Consider the following 26,045-nt stretch of genomic DNA (forward strand, 5'->3'; position numbering starts at 1 on the left):
GAATTGTAGCCCAAAGGTTGCCGGTTCGACTCCCGACCCATGTTGATGGGGGGAGTAGCCTAATTTACCAGTGCTCTCCCCCATCCTCCTCCATCACTGAGGTAACCTAATCATGGTATACCGTCCTGCCGCACTGCTGCCTTGGGACGCCATTTGGGGCTGCCCCCTTGTACGGGTGAGGCATAAAATGCAATTTTGTTGTGTGCAGTGAACACTTGTGTTCTCTGGAGTGCTGTGTCACAATGACAATGGGAGTTGGAGTTTACCAGGTGGGCTTTCACTTTTTTTCTTTCACATGAACACAAACACACAAAATAAATAATCAAAGCAGACGGTTGACTTTGACTTAAATAAATGACTCTTTATTAAACATATTGACATTCTTTTTGGCGACCAGATTGTCAGAGATCATTCATGGGTGACCTGTGTCATACAGATGCACCACACAACTTCCATCTTCATTAAATAAAATAAATTGACAACAAAAGCGTGCGTCGATGTAGTGTGTTCCTCTTTTTTTTGTCCACCATACAGAGAAACACGAGGTTACCACCATGTTAAAGAGATCATACCAACAAAATAAAAATTAAAAGCATTTTCTGTAAGTTATTTTATTGCCATTTGGATCTCTTACTGTTCCAATAAACACTTTTAGCTAGGGAAAAAGAAACAAGTCATTCTTTTTTTCCCTTTGAGTCAGTATAAAGATGTTAGCAGGGTGTGATTTGGGAGGAGGGTTGATAAATGAACTTCCGCTACATACATTCTAATCTCATCTAGGGACAAGGACTTCAGTTACTTCAACTCCTGTGATGTTCCCCCCCAAATCACACCATGTGATGGATGATCTGTGTATTATAGCCCATACTGATACTCATGGGTGCAAAAGGTAAGGTTGTCCCGGGCCCAGGGAGAAAGGGGGCCCAGGATTGGGTCCTCATTACATTATACATGTATGTAGCCTGTATTGGGTGGGGGGCCCTTTCAGATTCTTTGTCCTGGGCCTAGCAAAAGCTGTCAGCGACCCTGCTGATACTAACGTGTTGAAGAAAGACTACCATAAAGCCCCTTGCAGGGCTGCTAAAAAGGGGGGACAAAGGGGTCAGGTATCCCGGGCCCAGGGAGATGTGGGGCCCATAATTGGGTCCTAATTACATTGCATGTATTGGGTGGGGGGACCTTTCCTATATTAACATCCATCAACTGTCCAAATGCTAGGGGAAAATCCAATTTGGCTGGTAGAAAAGAGCACTACATAGCCACTTTGATGCACTAGTGTTCATTTGGCTAGTAAGATTAACATCTACAAGCCAATTTGGCTGGTTATGAAAAGTTAATTTAGAGCCCATAGTGATACTAACTTGTTGAAGAACAAAGTATCATAAGGCCCCTTTAAATAATACAAAAAATGAGGTGGTCAACTTTTGATCTACAAAACCCAATGCAACACAATACTTTTTATTCTGTTTTGTTTCTGTTTTGATTTCTGCACACAGAAAAGAAAGTCATTATCTTAAATTATATTCCATACATGATTTGGCCAAGATGCCCTTTTAACACAATACTATCTATAACTGCAAATAAAAAGAGTGGTTCTTGAAGCTTATATTGACAGTATACATATTGACAAAGGCACAGTTCTGTTGTTTTTTAAATATTCACTAATAACTGATTAGTTGAGTATGTACCATACCTTGCTTTGCTTCTTTTAACTCTACACAACACTATACATGTTAAAGCATTTATACACCACATCTGAATCAGATGATTCAATGTAATCTCAACATAACGCGGAGAGCTGCTCTGTTTTACAACAGAAATATAATATATAATAATAAAAAGCAGCCCCATACATCGCCCAACAAATAGGCATTACAGACATTGCTGTGTGATTTTTGGTTATGCGGTTTAGATGTGAGGAGATAGATGGAGTAAACAGATGTTGACAATGAGGAGGGTGATGAAACCTCTGGACAAAAAAAAAAACATTCCAGTGTCTTAATCAAAGCGACAGATGTGATTTTTTTCCCCCTTCTCGAGTGGGTGTGCACATCCAAAATGATCTTTTTGCAGGTGCTAGACAATGGTAAAAGACAGTGGGAGGAAAACTGGTTGGCCTGCTCTCTGCACATTATGTACTGCATGCCCAGTGAAGACCCAGGGGGATTGAAACATAACAATTTTTACGTATGTTTTTAACTGGTAAATAAAGGGATTTTGTCGCACAAGTGCAGACCATCCTTTCCCACCCATGGAATATGGCTTTTCGAATGTATTACTTCTTTGGATTGAGGACTTTGAATATGTAACTGGAGGCCCTACCGTGGCGCATATGGTAGGGCACTCGTTTGCTATGCGGCCTACCCGGGTTCGATTCCCGGCCCCGGTCCTTTGCCAGCCCTTCCCCGTCTCTCCCTCCCAACTCGCTTCCTGTCACCATCTGCACTGTACTATACTGAATAAAGTCAAAAAGACCAAAAAATATCTTTAAAAAAATAAAATTAAAATATGTAACTGGAGAATAATTCAGGAGCATGTTTTATACATCTTGTTAGCCCACAATTGGGAACAGAATGTTCAGAGACTATTTGTGATGTGCACTCACAGAGAATCCAATTTAGCTGGTGAGTCAGATGCGATTAGGCATCACCAAAAAAAAAAAACTTCATTTCCTGAATCATCAACATCACCATGACAACAACTATCCTCCTCCTCCTCATCATCCTCTTCTTCACCCTCATGATTGCAACCATCAGCATCCTCCAACCTCACTCCTTATATCCAGAAGTGCGTTCAGGTGATAAACTGATGGTAGCACACATAAACATAGACACACACATGCACACACACACACACACACACACACACACACACACACACACACACACACACACACACACACACACACACACACACACACACACACACACACACACACACAAATGGTACGATGTGCGAATCCATTTTTCTTTGGTTCAAAGGACCAGTATCTGCTGCGGTGGTAACCTGAGAATCTCCATAATTGCACTCTGCGTGTCATACAGTACAATCCTGGGGTGCGCTTCTCAAAAGCGTAGTTGTTAGTGGGCAGCCATGACCTAGTGGTTAGAGAGTTAGTCTTTCAATCTATGGGTTGCTGGTTCGAATCCCCTCTGACCGCTCCCTACACCTCCATCCATGGCTGAAGTGCCCTTGAGCAAGGCACCTAACCCCACATTGTTCCAGGAAAAATAATATGTGTAAGTTGCTTTGAACAAATGAAAGCGTCAGCTAAGTGAAATGTAATGTAATGTAATGTTAGCCTGTTAGAACTTCAGTAGTTGGCAATGGGAAATTACGTACATTGCAAACAACAAAGTAGCTAATGTAGTTAGCAACTATGGTTTTGAGAAATGCACCCTGGGTAGTAAAACACAGCAGTAAACCACCTAAATCCCAGGGGTGGTGAACCTATGGCTCGGGGACGTTTGCTTGTACGAAATTCCAAATTGAATGAATTGAAATGCAAAGTAATGCCATAATACAAACACTAGGTGGTGTCATTACCTTGAATTTCTCTGAAGTTAAGCTACACCACCCATCGAGAATACATAGAACACCACCACCACCTAGTGTTCATATTATGGCATTACTATGAACTTCAATTCATTCAATTCAGAATTTCGTACAAGTCTGGTTTGCAGGCCCCTGTGGCTGTGTTATCCGGCCCCAAATATAATTTTAATGTTATGCAGCTTCACATGAAATATGACAAGTTTTTGTTAAGAAATTAGCTATACAATGGAATTATATTTTCAGGGGATCTAGAGAAGGTAGGGTCTTTTGTAAAGGTGGCCGCCTATAATATAGGCCTAATGCAGGGGAAAATCCTGGTTTGTTTTCATAGGTTGCGTTCCAATATGCGACCTTCCTTCCTCCACTTGTGCTTGTGGCCTCGCCCCGCCTCCAGGCCCCTCCTCCGTGGAGAAAACAATTAAGTTTCCCAGCTGTCAGCCTAGCCACAACAACTTTTGGGGGACTATTCTTCATTCACCATCCTGTTTGCAAATGAGAAAATTACTTTACAATTGAGCTTTTGAGAGATATTGAAATGTTATGCTGTTGTCAGTGATGTCATCACGACGCATCACTTCCTGGTACGAGGCCACAAACCCAAGTGGAGGACGCAAGGTCGCATATTGGAATGCACCCATAGTACAGCCCTTTTGAGGACTGTCTAAAATTCAAAGCGGCCCCTTGAATGGAAAAGGTTCAACCCCCCTGACCTAGCCCTATCCTTGTGTACTATGCGTAGATCATTTCTGTAAAACTTGCTGCAAAAATACAATCTTACAGTATGGCATTGTTTGACAGAAGGGGTTAGTGACTACCCATATGGGAAATGTCTTTCTATAGTAAGGCTATAGAATTCTATAGAGATTTTATTTTAAACATAAATACATCGGAATTGTGCTCGCAAGAGACAATATTTGCACATGTATGTTAAAATAATTTGCATATTCAGTTTGTAAAGTTGCAATGTCATTCAACACTGCCAATGTAATACAGTATACCGTAACAGTATATACTGTGCAATAGAATAACATGTGAGGATATATTATCACGTATGTATAAGAAGGGGCATAGGTAGTGCATGCGTTACAAGGAGCGTGGACATTTTTAATTTTACAGACTTTTCCATATGGGGTGTGTCATACTCTAATAACATTTGTCTATCTCTGTAAGGAAACGATAACAAGAAAGCACCAAAGCACTTTATCCCCTATTTCTAAAGGCAGTGTAAAAAAATCTTTACAGACATCCAGATAATCACTCCAAATATGAGGAGACAAGTTATCCATTCAAATCTCACTGGGGTTAAGACCAAAGAATCTTCTATTAGAGAAAGATAATTCAAACTCTGCACACCCAACGCAAAGGAGTGTGATAAAGTTCGGTCTCCTAAGGGGGTGTTGTCCCCTTCTTCTTCTTCTCTTTCTGTGGCGTTTGGTGGCGGCTTGCACAAGATGCCGACTACTGCCATCTACAACGCTGAGGGAACTCCATCCATTTATTCTCAGCTTGAAGGGTTCTGTCTAACATGCAGACTCCTGCCCTCCCTCGCCTCCTTGTGGCCTCGTGATGACGTCACTGATGACAGACGTCATTCAATATCTTGCAAAGGCTTAAAGGAAGATGCCACTATTTTGGGCCTTAATACAGTTAAAATCGTTGGCCAGGGTTTATATAGGTGGTAAAGTGTCTTATTTTCTCATGTAAGCCGTTGTCTTGTTTTAAGACAAGTTAAAAGAGGGAGCATGTCACTAAGCTAGTGAAAGTCAATGGATCCGTGTAGCATGTAGCAATGCTACACGGATCCATTGACTTTCACTAGCTTAGCGACATATTCCCTCTTTTAACTTGTCTTAAAGCAAGACAACACTCAACATGAAAAATAAGACACTTTACTACCTTTATAAACCCTAGCCAACGACTTTAACTGTATTAAGCCCCAAAATAGTGGCATACCCCTTTAATGCCATCTTCTCATTTAACAATCAGGATGGTGAATGAAGAACAGTCCTCCAAAAGCTGTTGTGACAGCGAGGAAACTTTATTGTTTTCTCCACGGAGGCGGGGCGTCAGCAAAACACGAGGCCACACAAGCAAGCACCTCCTGACTGAAGGCGTTCCCCCTTGACGTCACGTGGATACAGGAAAAGAATGGACTTCAAGTATCTTACTCTTCCTAAGAGTGATAATGGTTGTAAAGTCCACCTTACTAATTCTGATCTGACCTTGAAAGAAAGGAGAGTGTAGTTTTCTAGAAATAAATTATCCAATTCTGGGGTAATGAATATAGCCTGGCTCTCGCGAGACCCCGAGTGCTGAATACACCTAGGTACTTAAAACCTTTTGGTTTGGGGTTAAATCCACTCGAAGCAAGCATTTTTTTTAGTTGGTGTCATGTGCATAAAAATCGCATTGAACTTATTCTTATATACTGAATATACCAAGTTCGTTAATTGTATTTAGCAAATGAGGGACTGAATACTCAGGATCTAAAATAAAGACAATATCGTCCGCAAATGGTGACATTTTGTGCTCTATACTTCTTATCTTATGTATCTTACTCTAATGGAAGATTCTTTGTTAAGACTGTGCAGATAGTCCCAGCGATTGTACAACTGTAGCATTGTGCACAAATGGGACAGAAATGTAATCGGACTCTGCCAGAGGAAAAACAAAACAAATTTAAGTGCAAAACACGGGGCCTATACTACAAAGCTGGTTCAGGATAAATTAAGGTTAAGTTAAGAGGTAAATCATCTAATAGAAGAGCCTGGAGTCCTCACTGTCTTAAGAAAATTAGATGTATTACATGATGTACCTCTTAACTTAAACTTAACTTATCCTGAACCAGCTTTGTAGTATAGGCCCCAGGAATCTTTTTTGCTTTTGGTTGACGTGCCCGATCCAATCTCCATTCAAGAAGCAAAAGAAAGAAAATAAAATCACATAAGGTCACATTGTTTTCTTTTTTTTGTACAAAAAAAAACCCTTTTGTGCAAATAAATGACGTCACATACAGCTTTGGACTAGGTCTGCGAAAAAAAAGGCACTTCTCTGGTGGTATTTTGACTTGTGCTTGCCTTTGCACACAATATAACACACATACTCACTACAAACACGCATACACACACACACACGCCACAAAAGTGGACTTAACGCCAGTGCTGTAATGTCACCACTGGGTGGCGCTGTTGAGCCCTCACACACATTTAGCCAGGATTGGGCCTATGCTGTTTTGGTCCATCCCTGTTGTCTGCTTTCAGAGGTGTCAACAACCTAGTTCAGAACCTAAAACAATACCCTGCCACAATTCCCTTCCTCCACAGATGTCTTCACTGAGTAACTGGTCTACCTGTCTTCTTGAGGATCAGCTGATTGGAGCTGGCTGGTTGAATGATCAAGTTTGTGGCAGGATTTTTCTGTTCGAACCAGGGATTGACACCTCCTTCAGCTTTTATTTTCTACTTTCATCTTAACGTCTCTCTGTTTAACTCCTCACTCAAAAAGAGAGGCTGGACACATTCTTTTTTGCATTGGGAGGTTACCAATAAGGGCTTGGTTGCCAGCCTTGCACACTCTCAACACCTAACCTATCGGCTGGGTGCATGTCATCTCCCCACCCAGGATAGGGGTGTCTTTTTTGGGTTGGGTTGGGGGAGGGTTATCAATAAAGGCTTTGCACAATATACACTCTAAAGTCACCAGTGGTGCAGTGTCTGTACAAAAAATGATGAGGCAGGGAGAGGAGGAAAAGGCCATGAGAACTCCCTCACCAACACGTGTCATCAAAGGCCACTGTGGCAAAAAAATACACATGAATGCACAGCGTGGAAAAGGTGCGTCAGTCTGTACAAGAGCGCTCAGACATTATCCTGAGGAGTGGGAGAAATCGCTAGAGTCGAGCCGTCTGTCCTCTCCTCCCGTGATTGTCGTTGTGTGCACACATTTGGGACACTTCTCATCGTCAGGGAAGCCGACAGGGAGGGACAAAGGGGTAATGTGTCCTGGGCCCCGGTAGAGAGGGGGCCCAAAATTGTCTTTCCATTACATTGAATGTATTGAATGGGGGGGCCCTTTCAGATTACTTTGTCCTGGGCCCAACAAAAGCTGTCAGCGGCCCTGCTCATTGCTTAGGCATGCATACTGAGAGAGAACATGGACATACTCTCATTGATGAGGCATGGAACGAAATGCTGTTCGTATAACTCCCTCCGACTCTCCTCTCTTCTTCTCTGAGGTACTCTCATAGATGAGGCATGTAACGAAATGTGGTTCGTGTAACTCCCTCTGACTCTCCTCTCCTCTATCCATCTATCAGTCTTTCTCCCCCATTGTACGTAGTATATATCCATCAATCTCTTTCCTCTGATAGAGGAAACTTTGTATGCTCAGCTGTGCGACTCCGTCTTGCCGTTGCAGTGCGACACCTCCTGCTCGTTGATGGTGTGAAGGAGCAAGCAGACGGGTGGTGGGGGGTGCGATGGGGGCGCGTGGGGCGACCCTGCCGCTCCTCCTCCCCTCCTCTCCGCATCCACCTGTTGCTCTTCATGTGATACAGAGCGACAGTTACTGGCCTCGCAATCGTTGTCTTGGTGATCGTCGCCAATGGCGACGACAGCGCACCCGCCGCCGCCGCCATCGCCACAATTGCATCGATCGCTGTTGTTTCCATCGCTTCCAACATGGCTGACGCCGTTCATTCCTTCCTCACCGCTCAGCAGCTGCTCGAGTTCACCGGTGGGGTCGTCGTGGATCTCCAGCGAACTCGACGGCTGAATATCGCCACCCCTGGCAACCTCTCCTCCTCCCACTCGTCCACCGCACACGCACACCTCGATCCCAGAGTCGCCCGTAGACCGTCGGTGTCGACCCCCTGCCCTGCTGTCACCACCACCACCACCTCCACCCCCACCACCACCACCCCCAACTTCCTTCTCCTCCAACTGCTGTGGCACCTTCTCCCCCAGCAGAGGCTGCTTCTGAAGGTCCTCCTCGATACCACGATGGTCCTCATCACCATCTCCATCTCCACCACCGTCGCCGCCGGCTTTGGTGCTGCTGACCAAGCTCCCTCGGCTGCCTCTCTTCTCCTCCAGCTCCCCATCCTCCTCCTCCTCCAGCCCGGGAGCCTTGTGCTGATGATACGAGGGGTCAATGATGATAACATCCTGGGGGCTGGACCGGGTGCTGAGCAGCAAGGGGTCCAGGACTTGGCTTGTGTTGATGTTGGTGTTGATGGATCCAATGGTGGTGGTGTTGGCGGGTGTGTTAGTGTTGGCTGTTGTTGTAGTGTTTGTGTTGATGTGGTGGTGGTTGAGAGAAGAAGGGGGTAGGAGGAGGCTCGAGGGCTGGTCCCCGGGGCTGTGGACTCGGACGCTGGGCAGGACGGCCTCAGCCGAGTGCAGGGCACTGTAGGGGGGAGGGGGCGTCGGGGGCCGGTTCACAACCTCCTCGTAGTCCGGTAGCAGGGAGTTGGGGAGGAACCCTGGAGGAACAACGACAAGACACACAAGAAACAAGACAAGAATGACAACGTTATTGCAGTTTACTGTCGTTACTGGAGGCCTGTTCACCCCCTCTCACATAGACTGGGAGCAAGGAGATGGGGAGGAACCATGGAGAAACATCACAAGACAACAAAAAACAAGAGTGACAAGAATGCCAACGCTATTGTGGTTCACTATCGTTATTGGAGGCCTGTTCACCCCCTCTCACATAGCCTGGGAGCAAGGAGTTGGGGAGACAGACACCCTGGAGAAACACAGACAAAATACAGACGCAAGAGTGAAAAAGGGTGAACAAAATGTATTGGATTCTGAGTGGCCTCTTCCTTGTAGTCAGGCAGCAGGGAGTTGAGAGGGAAACCTGGGGAGTATGCCATAAACCTAGCTAAGTAGTAATCCAGGTTAAATTAACCTTGAGGTTACGGCTGCACAATTAATCGAAAATAATCGAAAATCGTGATAAATTAGTGAAATCGAAGTCGAAATTTTAATCGTGGCAATAGTGACCTACTTTTGAGAGCGTCCTTGAAGCCAGAACATACTGACAGGCTGGTGTTTCTGGCCAGAAATCTGTCCACCTAAGTTTCATGCTATTGTCTTTACACAATTATTAAAATTTATTTTATTTTGCTCATCCCGTATAAAGTTCATTCGTGGTTATATTCCATCTTGTTATAATTTTCAAAAAAATCTGCAAAAAAAATCAATAATCGTGATTCATAATCGTGATTACGATTTTGAACAAAATAATCGTGATTATGACTTTTTCCATTATCGTGCAGCCCTACTTGAGGTAGTGGTAAATTACCTAATAGCAGAGCCTGAGGGCTTTATTTTCTTAACTAAATGACCCGTCTGCAATCTTTTAACAGATTTACCAATTCATGTATGATGTGGGCTAGCTTAGCTAGGTTGATCATTTGGGGTCATCCCTATGTTCCCTGGCTCCTATGTTCCCCTCAACCGGGGAACTTAGGACCCTTTTTTCCAAAAATAACACAGACATAAGAGTGAAATAAGGTCAACAGATCTGGTGTTTTGTCATCCGGCCAACACGTTAGGGAAGAACCTTGTAGAAATGCCCAAAAAAAACAAGTACAAGAGTGAAGAGTTGCTTCAGTAACACTTCAGTACTTTTTTCAACCTTAAAAAATAACGTACTCTAAATGTTGTACAAATTCTGGAGTAGAAACACTGTAGAACAGCAACAAAAACACAGACGCTTAGGTCAGAGCCAAAAAGACCAAAGAACAAAAGTAGTGACATACATACAAGACAAATCTGGGAACACACAGTTGTTCCAGAGAAAAAGATTGAAGGAGCAACATTGAAGATGCTTTAAAGTTATTATGGTCATCAGCAAATGTTAAAATGTAGCCCACTGTCCCTGATGCCAAGCACCATGTCCGCTATCACCAGCTTTCAGCCCTGTAAACTGCCCTACAAAGGCAAAGTGCAGCAGTAACAATGAAACAGAGAAAAAAGCCTTCAAAGCCTTGGTATTAGGTTAGATATTGTAGTTACTGCAAATTTAACAGGGCAAAATGAGTAAAACGGGCCACATTTGGACCATAACTCTTTGTCACAAGATAAAGGAGGTGTTATGAAGATCATTTTCAGTCTAAACTCAATTATGACAAAATATGTAGTTACTGCACTTTGCATTTGTTAAAGGCAGTAAAGCGCTGTGAACTTCACTAGGTGAAATGTTACCACATTCATTCCATCAAACTCAGAATACATGCACCAAGGCTACACTCTGTCTCGCATTGATCTCAGAGCAAACAGCACCTTTTGGCTGAAAGCGTGATCGCAGACAACCCTACACGTGGTGGATCTGTAACCAAACTACACACACACACACACACACACACACACACACACACACACACACACACACACACACACACACACACACACACACACACACACACACACACACACACACACGACTGTGGAAGCTGAACACTCGTCAAACACTGAAGTTTGGAGTTTACTTTTACACTCTGTGATTCCCTCATCGGTCAAAAAGTTCAGTTGCGAGATGAGAGGGTGAGAACTAGCATGCCTTTGACCTGATCAGCACTTTGACCTCCCCACATTCATCTGTGTCGAGTCTCTCGAGAATTCAAACAAGCTCAAACAAACTCAACTCTTCAAAGTCATCAAAATGGAGTCTCACGCCGTGTCTCAGATGGTGCACTTGTGCACTTCGGGCACTGTGTGCTAGCTAGGGCATAAATACACCATTCTAGGGCTGCACGATTATGGAAAAAATCATAATCACGATTATTTTGGTCAAAATCATAATCACGATTATTAATCACGATTATTGATTTTTGCAGATTTATTTGAAAATTATAACAAGGTGAAATATAACCAAGAGTGAATTACATACGGGATGAGCAAAATAAAATGAATTGTAAAAAAATGATGTAAAGGCAATAGCATGAAACTTGAGTGGACAGATTTCTGGCCAGAAACACCAGCCTGTCAGTATGTTCTGGCTTCAAGGACGCTCTCAAAAGTAGGTCACTATTGCCACGATTAAATCACGATTAAAGTCATGAGTTCGATCTCACCATTTTATCACGATTTTGATTATTTTTCGATTAATTGTGCAGCCCTACACCATAGACACTAAAACATGAATGCTGAAGTGCACAAGTGCAACATCTGAGATCCAGCATCAGTTTCATGTCATAAGAGTGAACAGTATAAAAAACGTTTGCCCTCTAGCATTCTACAATGCATGTTTTTAAATGGCATCGTTTCTTTTCCCTTATTATACACTTTGTTGCTGCAGTCTAACAACGACACCATTAACTAAATTTGGGCCAATTGAAATATGTCATCTGGAATTTTCAGCAGATTTCTTGTTTTTATCAGAAATCTCACCTACTGTATATATAACCCTTCAATGCGTAAATGGCTAAAAAAAGAAAAAGGAATTATTGCATATGCACTGTATATTTTCTACTGACTGAATATCATCTTTTGAGATTAACTTGCATATAAAATAGACCATGGAATGATTACATATGCACTGTACATTTTCCATTGATTGGATGTAAATCTTTTGAGATTAACTGGCTGTAAAATAGACCATGGAATGATTGCATGTGCACTGTACATTCACTATTGTCTGGATTAGTTTCTTTCGAGATTTCCAACATGTTCTCTGCCTGCCAACAACTGGCCATGGAATTGCATAATGTGCCGTGACTATAATAACACATATCTGAAAAATATATTTATCCCATTTAAGTGTGAAGGCCACAGTGCAGCTGTGTGAGCACCTGGTGGTTTACGTATGGGAAGGAAATGCCATGCAGAGGCTGAAGCCAGCAGCATACCCCCACCCACACGACATCCCCCTTCAACACGCCTGAGGAAACCAGCTCAGCAGTAGTACATGCAGAGGCATTGAGGTGTCAGGCTCAAATGAATTGACATTTTGTGAGTGAGAAACAGACATACAAAAAGGAGGGAAAATATGACAACTTAGAAAATATGGACTATATAGTCTTACATGGCACACACTATTAAATATGCCAATTTCTTATTTTCCTAGTAAGTCATTGCACTTGTCTTTGTAAGTTCCATGCATACCTTTTTCTGTATGAGAAACTTTGGTCAACAAGGGTAGCGAGGCCAAAAAAAAAAGAATGTATACTTTGTGAGCACGTTTTACAAATCTTATGAACATGTTTTTGGACACATCTTGCAACATTGGCCAATGAGATTCCCCTCATCACGGGTGAGGAAGCCAGCCCAGCAGAGGTACGGGCAGAGCCAGTAAGGGGGGTCAGACCCCAAAGAAATGGATGTTTTGTGAGTGAACACCCATTCAAAAAAGGAAATACATCATAAAAAACGTCCAAAATAGGGACTATACAATATGTGTGTGTGACGGTCACAGTCCAGCTCAGCAAAAGTAGAAGCAGTGACAGACAAGGCAGCTGTGGTAGTGGACAGTGGCAGTGAGCGAGGGATTCAGGCTCAAACCATTGGACCTTTTGTGAATGAACAACATACATGAAAAAAGAGAACTAGAATATGAAATTCCACAAAATAACAAAATATAGACTACATATATATTCTTATCTGGCACATAAAGTACGAGTACGACAGAAGTTGTCCAGTTCTTATTTTCCTAGAGAAAGTTGCATTGCCAATTAAGTGACTTGTGTTTGTTTTGTATGTTTCCTATTTGTATGGACAAGTATGAGCAATGGACAACGATTGTGAGGCAACTAAAACAGATATATTTTCTGGGAGAAAGCGTTGTGTGTTTTAAGAAGAGGTTTTCTGGCACATCTTGCAACAGTGCACAGCAAAAATGCTGTGTTAATTTCACACTCTACAGTATAGATTACTCTCTAAGTGTTGAATAAACATTGCATTTTGAATACTGTTTGATGCCTGAGTGAGATTCCACTTGGGCCTGCTTCTGTTGAGTTGGTTCATCTGTGGAGGTCAGTCTCTCAAACAACAACAAAAGCCCTGAATGGACATGAAGATTTCCGGCTCATCTTGCAACATTATTTCATTTTTTATAAACGGCCTAAGGAAGATCCCACTGTTGGATCGAAACCTTGCCGTTTATAAAGATGAAATAAAGTTTATAGTTTTGGAGCTAATGCCTGGTGTGCGGACCACTTCATCACTCTCTAACACATTTGTCTGGCACCTGGATACTGTAACTGCTTTGTGGATGTGCGCACCCCAATCTCCAAACGCTATCATCTTGCGACACTGAAAACTGGGCCAATCAAACAGAGAGTCGTGATCTTTGCATTTAGGTTGGCTTGAGACAAACAGAACCAGTACAAAAAGGGCTGCCCCAATTCAAACACATCCTGTGCAATAGTTTGAGTATGTGATAAGAAATGCTGTCGGTTTTGAAGGGAAAGACAAGGCAAGTTTGGGGGTTGGGTATTGGGAAAAGAAGACCAGTTCAAAGGTCGAATGTCATGACAGGACTAACTTCTCACTACAAATATGTTGCACCGGTCATCATTAGGTTTCGTATAAGGGTCAATGACGGGTTTTCTTGGGTTCAGAAGTCAAGTGGTAAAACCACAGCTAAGTAATTGGTAATAAATGTACAACATTGAATATGCTTCTTAGCCACTCCACTAAAAACAAAAACCTCATTTAATCCATAGTCGTAGCATTAGCTGTGGTTGCACCACCCTGCCATGCACTACTACTAAAACATCATTGACCCACAAGCTTGATAGGGACAAACTGCACCAGTACATCTCGCGCTAGAACTCTAGGAATCAATGGAGTAAAATATTACCTAATCCTTTAGCTTACCCTTCCCCAAACCAGTGGAACACCATACTAACAATTCCCATGAGGCATGTCTTTCTTAACTCACGGTGAACACCACGTTCCATTATTTGTCACTCATGTGAACCACCAAGTAAGAACTATGAGCAGGCCCTGCCGTGGCCAAAGGGTAGAGCATTCATCTACTATGCGTCTGACCCGGGCTTGATTCCCTGCCTGGGGCCTTTGCCGGCCCTTCCCCGTCTCTCTCTCCCCACTCACTTCCTGTCACCACCTTCACTGTCCTGTATCATAAATAAATTCAAAAAGACCAAAAAATATATCTTTAAAAAAAAGAATTATGAGCAAGTCATTTACAAATATATCTGCATCCACATATGTCTGTTGTTGATTTTCTGACTTGACACATTCTTTTATTCATCGCTCAGCCTGATGTGTTTCTGTATGTCCTTATCATCCTCAGTTTTAATGTTATGCTGTATATTTGTTCCTCAATGGTGGAAGGGTCTCCCAGAAGCAGCAAGACTAAGCACATCTCGTTCAGTCTTCAAGATGCAAGTAAAGACTCTCTTTCTTTTTCGTTACTATCTATTACACTAATGCTTGAGCTGCCCTAGTCCCAGGCCAGACACTTTGACATGATGTGCATGTGTGTGTGTACTCTACTTAACTTAAAAACCTAAGCCTAACTTCACTTAAAACACCTAACCCGACTTAGCATCTGCACATGCTGTTCTGCATATTTCCTGTGCACTTCGTATCTGCTAGTGATGTTGGCTATGATTGTGTCCTCAATTGTAAGTCGGTTTGATTAAAAAGTGTCTGCCAAATGTGATGCAATGTAATGTATTGTTTACAAATTATTTCCTTATGGCGAACATTGTGACAACAGTAAACGGTGAATAAAGAGAACAGAATGTCCACTGAGGGTTAGCAAAGGCAAATGCAAAAAAAAGAATGTTAGAGAGAGTAGTTATTAATAAACCACAAGCCTTTTTCCATTTTTCCAAACGTTGCACACACACATTACAGACAGACGTAGAGACAGAGATTGCATTAGGAAGAAGGGCATGGAGTTGTAGCCTTCTGTGTGTGTGTGTGTCTGTGCCCGTGTGTGTGCGCGCGCACGCGTGTGTGTGTGTGTGTGTGTTCGATCCTTACTCAGGTAGAAGGACATGGCTTTGTAGTTATGTGTGTGTGTGTGTGTGTGTGTGTGTGTGTGTGTGTGTGTGTGTGTGTGTGTGTGTGTGTGTGTGTGTGTTCTCCAGTCCTTACTCATGTAGAAGGGCATGGCGTTGTAGTTGTGTGTGTGTGTGTGTGTGTGTGTGTGTGTGTGTGTGTGTGTGTGTGTGTGTGTGTGTGTGTGTGTGTGTGTCCTCCAGTCCTTACTCATGTAGAAGGGCATGGCGTTGTAGTCGTGTGTGTGTGTGTGTGTGCGTGGTGTTCTCCAGTCCTTACTCATGTAGAAGGGCATGGCGTTGTAGTTGTGTGTGTGTGTGTGTGTGTGTGTGTGTGTGTGTGTGTGTGTGTGATGTGTGTGTGTGTGTTCTCCAGTCCTTACTCATGTAGAAGGGCATGGCGTTGTAGTTGTGTGTGTGTGTGTGTGTGTGTGTGTGTGTGTGTGTGTGTGTGTGTGTGTGTGTGTGTGTGTGTGTGTGTGTGTGTGTGTGTGTGTGTGTGTGTGTGTGTGTGTGTGTGTCCTCCAGTCCTTACTCATGTAGAAGGGCATGGCGTTGTAGTCGTGTGTGTGTGTGTGTGTGCGTGGTGTTCTCCAGTCCTTACTCATGTAGAAGGGCATGGCGTTGTAATTGTGTGTGCGTGTGTGTGTGTGTGTGTGTGTGTGTGTGTGTGTGTGTGTGTGTGTGTGTGTGTGTTCTGCACTCCTTACTCATGTAGAAGGGCATGGCGTTGTAGTTGTGCGCCTCGCGGTAGGCGATGAGGTTGATCTCGTGCTGCCGCTGCTGCTGCTGGAGCCGGTGCTTGGTGCGGCGATGGTGGCACACGCAGCAGCAGCTCAGCAGGAAGATGATGGCCCACACCAGCCAGAACCCTGCAGTAGAGGACAGAGGAGAGGGAGAGATGGATGGAGAGAGATGGGGGGGGTGGAGAGAGAAGGAGAGGGAGGGGGGAGATGGAGAGAGATGGGGGGGGGGGAGAGAGAAGGAGAGGGTGGGGGGGGGGAGAGGGGGGTGGGGGGGTGGAGAGATGGAGAGGGAGGGAGAGAGAAGGAGAGAGAGAGAGAGAGAGAGAGAGAGAGAGAGAGAGAGAGAGAATGAGAGAGAGAGAATGAGATAGAGAGAAGGAGAGGGAGAGGGAGAGAGAGAGAGGGAATCAGAAAAGAAAGAGAGAAAGTGTGTGTGTGTGTGGGAGAGGGAGAGAGAGAGAAACAATAAAATAGCTGGGCTGAACTGAAAATAAGATGATGTTGGTCATCAGAGCCAGAAACACACGTACACACGCACACGCGCACACACGCATCTGTCTCCAATGTACACACACGTCTGACACGAAAATCTGTCTCCAGCAACCAGAGCCAGAAACACACACACACACACACACACACACACACACACACACACACACACACACACACACACACACACACACAGAAATCATTACGTGTACAATGCAAATTGAATAAGCGGACTGAGTATGTGGTGATTATGGTGATTATGGCCCAACAACAACCCTGGAACACACACTAATAAAACATACAATCCAGTAACAAAATGACTGGAATTAATAATTGTCATGACGATTATGATGATGGCACACACCAACCAGAACCCTGGGCAACACCATCAAACAAGGGGTGCGTTTCTCGAAAGCGTAGCTGTTAGCAGTTAGCTAACTTGGTTAGTTGCCGTTAGCAGTTAGCTGACTTGGTTAGTTGCCAATGGGAAATTGCATCGAAAACAACCAAGTAGCTAACGAAGTTAGCAAGTACGTTTTCGAGGAAATGCACCGAAGTTCTGAACATGCCAGAAACTTGCTGAACAGAAACACAAACAAAAGGTCAACATGCCCGCCCCCCCCCCAAGTTAAACAGGTTAACATACAGTATGCAGTGTTGCCAGATTGAGCGGCTGCTTAGGATGGCTGTCTGGCGAGTAAAAATGGGTAACAAGGGGCATTTGGGTGTTTTTTTTGACGATTTATGGCCATGGAAATCAATAGAATTTCAAATTGTGAGGGATTTAGTGCCTTCAGGCGGGTTTTGAGCCTTTTCTGGGTTGGAAATCATCAGCCTCATCTGGCAACCCTGACTACTCCTGGCAGTACTCCTATACCGGGCCTATGTCATGCCTGTTGCAGCACTGACGCAATGAGTGAAGAGAGCACTATCGTTAAACAAGGTTTGTGCATCACCCAATGCTAACGGGATAACAAAGTTCAGTGGATAATATGGGCCAGCAGATAGGTCACAGCCATGAACCCTGACTCACTCACTGGGTCTAACAGGAGTAATTCCCCAGAATTGATTTCATTTTAAAAGATGGGCTTGGCTTAACTTCCATTTGAATGCTCTTGCATGAATCTAACTCTAGCATTAAAAACGTTTCAGACCTTTCATGCAAAAAGCTTCTTAATACGTTCTGCAACGACATGTAGTGTTCCACAAGAAATAATTCTAATAAGGGGTCCATTTCTCGAAACCATAGCTGCTAACTATGTTCGCTACGTTGTTGTTTGCAATGCAATTTCCCATTGGCAACTACCCAAGTTGCTAACTGACTAACAACTATGCTTTCAAGAAACGCACCCCAGGGATGAACGTACATGGGTACGCACAGGTGCAGAACACTGGTATAAAATGTACTTCTGATGCGCAGTACCTACCATTAAGAGGTTTAATGCTGCCCAAAAACCTACAATTGAAACAAGTAAGGTCTGCTCTTAAAGGGACACTGTGTGAGATTTTTAGTTGTTTATTTCCAGAATTCATGCTGCCCATTCACTAATGTTACCTTTTTCATGAATACTTACCACCACCATGAAATTCTAAGTATTCATTATGACTGGAAAAAATGCACTTTTCATACATGGAAAGGGGGATCTTCTCCATGGTCCACCATTTTGAATTTCCAAAAAAATATTAGCTGCAAAAATGACTCTACTTGGACCATACTAGAAAATATGTGTTTATTACTCAGTAAACTTTCATGTAAAGATCAAATTTGGCAATAGGCAGCCCAGTTTCAATGAGCAGCATAGTTGCAGTACCTTTTTTGACCATTTCCTGCACAGTGTACCTTTAAAGTAGAAACCACACTATGCCACTTGAGACAAGTGTCTTAGGAAGAGACACCTGAAATATTCACGCAGCAATATACGTAGATCTGCAGTGCACATGTTCATTTTGTTTGTTTATTGTTTATATATAGCACGGGTAATAAACAAAACCTACTTTCACCCCTGCTTCTCATCCTCCTCATAATAATAATAGTTAGCAACTTTGGTTTCGAGAATGGCACTCCGCTGCAGGGAAAGTGACATATTTCTGGGGCCTGAAGACCTCCAAATGCTTCTTCAGTTCTACAATAACAAGAATTCGTCATACAATATAAAGAGATGCGTTGCAAAATGTCATAAGAGGTATTTTTTGAATTTTGCATTTTATTATTGGAAATGACTGCTCAGATGCCCTATCATCAATGAGTGAATTCTTGCCTTTCAAATATCTTAAGAACATACTGTATTTCTTAAACTGTATATAAAATGCATTTTGCAATGAAATACAATGCACAATACAAAAATGTCAATTTACCCAAAATGATCCAAAATGGATATGTCATTTCGCAACGACACTCATCATACAGGTATCTTTACTTCTGTGGGCGTCTGTGGGTTGCTTCCAAACAACATATGGTAACACTTTACTTGAAGTGTTCCTGCGTAACACATTCATAGCAGCTGTTATAAAGTCTGCACGAAGCATTCATGATTGTTTCATGACCCATTCATACCAAACCTTTCATGAACCTAGCGGACGGAAGGACAGCAACTTGTCAAAATAAAAGTTAAACAAAGCAGCATTGCGGCATCATTTTGTTCTGAACCCTCAATGATGACTGATTTTGATAAGTTGTTGTCCTTTTGTTTTCCATGTCTACGAAAGGTTTGGTATGAATGTCTTACGAAACAGTCATGAATCCTTCATGCAAAGCATATAACAGCTGCTATGAATGTGTTATGCAGCGACACGTCAAGTAAAGTGTAACCCAACATATCATTGTATCTATACAGTAACAAAAAAGCAGTCTACTCTACTACTCTCTACTCATATGTTCCCCATCGTAATTCCGTGTCACATTGAAGGGCCACCCAAGCCTTTTTCTCCTCAAACCCAGAAGGCTTCAGGGTCATGGATATAAATACTCCCTGGGAGCTGGAGTATCAAGCATCACCGCTGTTCAGGGCCGTAACGAGACATTTTCAAATACCAAGGTCAAATACTGTGAACTGTACTGCATACTGTACATTTAGAATGCTTGAAACTCTTCAGTCAAAAAATTACGTTTGCTCTCATCAATCACTGTATTTATCATTGTTGATCATATACGGTATTGGATTCATCACAGATAAATTTTACATTTATGAAAAAAATTACAGAGGACATGACCTCTGTGTCCTCAATGGTAGTTACGGCCATGCCGCTGTTGATTGCAGTAACAGCCAGCTGCATGGATTCTCCAATGTCAGAAGGACGTGTGTGTGTGTGTGAGTGTGAGTGTGTGTGTGTGTGTGTGTGTGTGTGTGTGTGTGTGTGTGTGTGTGTGTGTGTGTGTACTCATGATGGATGTGCATGTACAGTATGAGTTTGCATGTTCACATCTGTGTTCCTCGTGTGTGTGTGTGTGTGTGTGTGTGTGTGTGTGTGTGTGTGTGTGTGTGTGTGTGTGTGTGTGTGTGTGTGTGTGTGTGTGTGTGTGTGTGTGTGTGTGTGTGTGTGTGTGTGTGTGTGTGTGTGTGTGTGTGTACACACTGGAGACAGATATCCGTGTCAGACGCGCATGTACATTGGAGACAGATGCCTGTGTGTGTGTGTGTGTGTGTGTGTGTGTGTGTGTGTGTGTGTGTGTGTGTGTGTGTGTGTGTGTGTGTGCGCGCGCATGTGTGTGTGTGACGTGTCAGGTGTTTACTTACACCAGAGCTCATAGTAGTAACTGCAGCACTGGGAGTTGCCACAGCAGTGTCCCACCTCGCACACGTAGGTCTGGTTATGAAGCCCCTCACACCGCACGGCACTCTGGGAAACAGGAAGAGAGGACCAAGGACAAGAAGTGGGATGAGCTGGTAGGTAGGCTAGTGGTTAACCAGTTAAACCAGTGCAGCAGTTGAACACAGGGGATTTGCTAGTCTGATAATCATCGACATTCAAACCTTTTCGAGACTTGGTCTGACTAAGAGCATAACAATCATGTTGGTTGACCCACCTCCCTTAGTTTCCTAGTGGTTGTTAGCTCCCTGACAAAGTGCGAGGAGTTCCCAATTTTTCGGGAGACCAGAAACGATATTTACATTGCTCTTGGCCTGACTAGGAGGGCACAGCCTGGCTAAGTGGTTAGGGAGTTGAGATACCTTCCATTATCCAAACTCCCATCCTCCCCTTGTGCTTTAGGTGAAGAAGCTATTGATAAAAGAAGTTGAGTTCGATATCCCGCACAAGCGCAATTCAAATCTCACTTGCTATTGGGATGTTGAATGGGGAAATCTCCCCTAAAAGTTGTTGTGCCCAGGCTAACAGTGAAGCATTGAGTGAAGTCTGTATTCATTGACATAAAACAAAGTGACCACAGCCCGTCCGCCCTCTGAGAGTAGGTAAGTTACGTGACATTACACTTGCGCTTAGCTGACACTTTTATCCAAAGCGTCTAACAGCTAATATTTTTCAGGGTGTTGGTTACAGTCCCTGGAGCAATGTGGGATTACGTGCCTTGCTCAAGGGCACTTCAGCCATGGATGGAGGTGTAGGGAGAGGTCAGGTGGGATTTGAACCTATGACCCCCAGATTGAAAGACCAACAGCTGTCCACAAGTAGGTAAGTATTGAAAGACTGGCCGCGTGACAGAGAAAGAGGAACAACTGAACAATTTATGGGAGTATGTTAAGAAACCGCATACAACAAAGCCCGTGGTATACTTCTGCATTCATATCAAAAGCATGTGACTGAAAAACAATAAGCATTGTTTTTCATTGGCATCTAGGCAGTAAGCCCTGTCTGCAGTATTGTGTGTTCGGAGCAAATATCTCCACAATATCTCCCCCATGTGTGGGATGACACGGAAAAAAACAAGTTGTTAAAAATTCCTTAACACTTGACACACCCTTGTAACCAATCTGTACATTATTGCACCTGCTCCAGTTTTTTTCCATGCGCCAACTGTAGTTTGTCAGGATCTTGAAGTAGCCAGAATATAAGGCTGTCTGACTTCCGGACACAGAGCACCAATTGGCGCTCGAAGCAACAAGAAACTAGAAATGCACTCTGAGAGTGCAGACCTCTGCCAAGGAAGTTGTTTGATAGAACATTTGACTATGTTACACCCTATTTACCTCCTTCGCAGAGGTAATAAACCGCCTACACTTTCGGCATGCCTTTTAGAGAGAAAAACACTGTATTGTCCTGCAGACCCTACAACTCCAGTTTTAGATGGCTAATGCAGTGTTTTGAATGGCAAATCACTGCACACAGCAAAAACTGCAAACAAACAGTGTTGTGACGTTCATGAACCAATCGATTTTTTTGAATGGCTCCTACAAGTGAACGATGGACACCGATTCACATCTGGGGGAGCCCCTCTAATGTTTTTTCGTTCATGTTTCATTCGCTTTAATCATGTGACCTTCACTAGTTTAAATTGTCTTCTACCAGCTGCCAACAAGGTCTCTGCAGTTAGAGCGCAAGTGACTTCCCTTTCCCATGGTCCCTGTTGTACACAGGGGATTTGCTAGTCTGATTATCATCGACTTTCAAATCTCTTCAAGACTTGGTCTGACCAAGAGCATAACAATTAATGTGTCCCAAACGGCATGGTGGATCTGCCTTCCTAGGTTTGCTACTGGTTGACTGGTTTCCGAAAAAGTGGTTGGAGTACCTGTTTTTCCGGGGATCAGAAACGATATTTACATTGCTCTTGGCCTGACTAGAAGCAGTGCTGAAGGTGTTGCATCACTAGGAGAGGAGGGTGTGTTCAAACCAGTACAGCAGTTGAACACAGGGGGTTTGCTATGTGGTCTATTTGTGCAAATGGGCCCCCGCCACCAAAAGCCCACATGACCTCCTGACTCAGAATGTCTATGTCCCAATCATGCAGTCATGGGTAAGTGGTTAGGGTGTTAGACTTGTAGCCCAAAGGTTGCCGGTTCAACTCCCGACCCGCCAGGTTGGTGGGGGAAGTAATTAACCAGTGCTCTCCCCCCTCCTCCCCCGGTTCAACTCCCGACCCGCCAGGTTGGTGGGGGAAGTAATTAACCAGTGCTCTCCCCCCTCCTCCATGACTGAGATACCCTGAGCATGGTACCGTCCCGCCGCACTGCTCCCTTAAAGGCACCATTGGGGGCTGCCTCGTTGCGCACGGGTGAGGCATAAATGCAATTTCGTTATGTGCAGTGTGCTGTGTCAAATGACAATGGGAGTTGGAGTTTCCCTGTTGGGCTTTCTAAGTCCCATATCCCCAAGCCCCCCCGCCCGCCCCCAAACATTTCCCTGACTCAAAATGACCATTGACCACCAGCCATTGCACCTCATCATGAGGTCAACACATCTAAACTAAATTACACCTAAACTGCTGACCCATGTCCGAAACCATAGCTATCTACAGGCTTGCTTCTTTGTGGTCAGCATTGTTGCATCAGTCTGGTCAAATGTTGCCACACACACACACACACACACACACACACACACACAGACACTCACACACACACACACACACACACACACACACACACACACACACACACACACACACACACACACACACACACACACACACACACACACACACACACACACACACACACACACACACACACACACTATTAAGTGCACAATGCAAACACGATGCTAACTCCTTCCTTTGCCCACAGGCCGTCTCCTCACACTGCTCATTGCATTATCACCAGCTCCCTGGAATCAGATAAGTCAGAAGTGAACTTTCAGCAGAACTAAATGCTGACTGATAATAGAGAAATGGAGAGAGAGAGAGAGAGAGAGAGAGAGAGAGAGAGAGAGAGAGAGAGAGAGAGAGAGAGAGAGAGAGAGAGAGAGAGAGACCACAAGGAAGAAGATAACAGCTGGGATTTGGGAGGAAAAAAACTTAACTGAAGAGAGAGGGCATGGTCCAAAGACGAGTAAACAATGAAACAATTTCCCTTCACCATTTTCGAACTGAATCACTAGAGATTTCTGATAGAGGGTTCTGGCATGTTGTGTGTTGTCTCATTGGCTGTACACAACAACAGGCTTGTACACTCACCCTAAAAAAAATGTCAACCAAAAAAAGTACAAAAAGTTCACAAAGTGTTCTTCGCGTGAACTATACAACTGTCAAAAGTGCACTTCTCCTTTAAAGAAAAAAATGTGTTATGCACATAAAGTACATATAACCCCCAACAAAGTGCTTCTCTGTATCATTCTCTCACCGTCTTTTTTTGACTAGTGTAGGATGGTGGCCAGAGTAGTTATTGCAACCAGCAATGCAGCAATTATGTAGCAAACTGTAAGCTTCAATACGTATAAACGGTGTGACGTGTGCCATGTGTGTTACTCCCCTTTTTTGGTGAAAACATTGGGGGATAAGCCAATGCAAGTCAATTGGTGGTGTTTGTGGGAAAGAATAAACAAAAGACAAGGACCTGTAGAGAAGCGTTGTTCATGCTCAACATGCCGAAAACATGTTGAGTTGCCGGCTACTCAAATAAGATAGCCTAATAACCGTGGCTGAAGCATGGCCAATGTTAATTTAGGCTTGCTGATGTTGCATATAAGTTAATGAGACATTCGGTTTGTTTTCCCCTAAAAAGGGGCGGACCGCTCATTCTCAAACAAAGTACCCGGATGGACGTCTATACGTATACAGTAGGCCTAAGTGCATTTGCAAATCACAGTACAGCACAATCACAGGTGAACGAGACAGAGAGCTAACATGGAAATTATGAAGACGGTTCATTTATACGACCACAACTGTGTAGGCCTATACATCGGCATGGATGAGAGAGAGAGAGAGACCGCATACAATATTTAGGAGTGCTCATAGCACATTTCTCTCTCGCATAACTTTTGTTTACATTTTTTTTTAAAGAGAGAGAGAAAAAAACAATGGACCAGTAGGACCAGCACTGGCCATGTCTCCAGTAGTATACATGTTGTTCCAGAGTCCCCTGCTACTGCTCCTGAGTCCAGCATTACCTAAACTGACAAAAATGAATCTATCCTTCTCTTCCCTACAACGAATCTAAACAAATGATGCTAAAACATTTTTTTTTTTAAAGACAAGTTGCTGTCTAGTAGGAGCAGTGCCGGCTGTGCCTCCTCCAGCAGTACAGACATGTTGTTCCAGAGTGCATAATGAGTCCCTAGGCCAGAGAGAGACCAACATTACTAAAGACTCACAACTGTCAAAAAGTGCTTTTCTCCTTCATTCTCTCTTCCGTCCATCCTAAACTAATAACTAAAAAAAAGAAAAAGAAACTGTGGTAATAGTAGGAGCAGAGCCAGCTGTGTCTCCAGTACACATGTGGTTCCTGAGTGAGACCCTGCTCCTGTGTCCAGCATTACCTAAGCTGTCAAAATAAATGTATCCTTCTCTTTCCTACAACGAATCAGAACTAATAACTAGAGGTGCACCGAAAATTTGGCCGCAGAAAATATTCGGCCGAAAACGCAAAAAAAGAGACTTTCGGTTTTCGTCCGAAAGCCAATTGAGTGGCCGAATCGGAGGCCGAATAGAAAATGAATTGAAAATGGGCATTAATTTAACTAATTTCAGTTCTACTCTAACATTTGAAGACTTCAAATACACATTTATTTTCTTTCAAAAACATGTCTAAACATTTATTGTAAGCCGTAGATTTAAGCAATATTTAAAAATAGTGAAAAACCCAACTTTTGATGACTTTGAACTGAATTGTAATCGGTATGTTTCGGTATTCGGCCAAGTGATAAATTATTATTCGGTTTCGGTTTCGGCCACAAATTTTCCTTTCGGTGCACCTCTAAAAAAGAGACAGAAACTAGTAGGTAGTAGGAGGAGGAGCAGTACCGGCCATGTCTCCAGCAGTATACATGTTGTTCCAGAGTCCCCTGCTCCTGCTCCTGAGTCCAGCATTACCTAAACTGACAAAAATGAATCTATACTTCTCTTTCCAACAACGAATCTACAGTACAGGGGTGCATTTCTCGAAAGCGAAGTTGTTAGCCAGTTAGCAACTTGCGTAGTTGTCAATGGAAAATTGCATTGGAAATAACAAAGTAGCTAGCGTAGTTAGCAACTATGGTTTCGAGAAATGCCCCCCAGTACAGTACAGTACAGACATGCAGTTGCTGAGGACCCTCCTGTCCCAAACTGTCAAAAACGCATTCATCCTTCTCTTCTTCACAAAGACTCTAAACTAATGATGGTAAAAAAGGTAAAAAAATAATAATTTCAAAAAGACAAGTTGTTGTTTAGTAGTAATAAGACCAGT

General features: G+C 43.4%; 1 protein-coding gene across 1 annotated transcript in view; it reads right to left on the bottom strand.

Moving 5' to 3' along the window:
• Positions 1–5,471: 5,471 nt before the first annotated feature.
• wbp1lb (WW domain binding protein 1-like b) overlaps positions 5,472–26,045 on the bottom strand; it is a 33,119-nt gene continuing 12,545 nt past the window's right edge. Inside the window, exons 2-4 of the mRNA XM_063200143.1 lie at positions 20,505–20,607; positions 16,246–16,407; positions 5,472–9,037 (exon numbers count right to left, since the gene is read on the bottom strand). Coding sequence (XP_063056213.1) covers positions 7,941–9,037; positions 16,246–16,407; positions 20,505–20,607 — 1,362 coding nt within the window. The 3' untranslated portion in view covers positions 5,472–7,940. The remainder of the gene's footprint in view (positions 9,038–16,245; positions 16,408–20,504; positions 20,608–26,045) is intronic.

The sequence above is a fragment of the Engraulis encrasicolus genome, chromosome 1 (genome assembly GCF_034702125.1).
Source record: "Engraulis encrasicolus isolate BLACKSEA-1 chromosome 1, IST_EnEncr_1.0, whole genome shotgun sequence".
NCBI classification, from domain to species: Eukaryota; Metazoa; Chordata; class Actinopteri; order Clupeiformes; family Engraulidae; genus Engraulis; species Engraulis encrasicolus.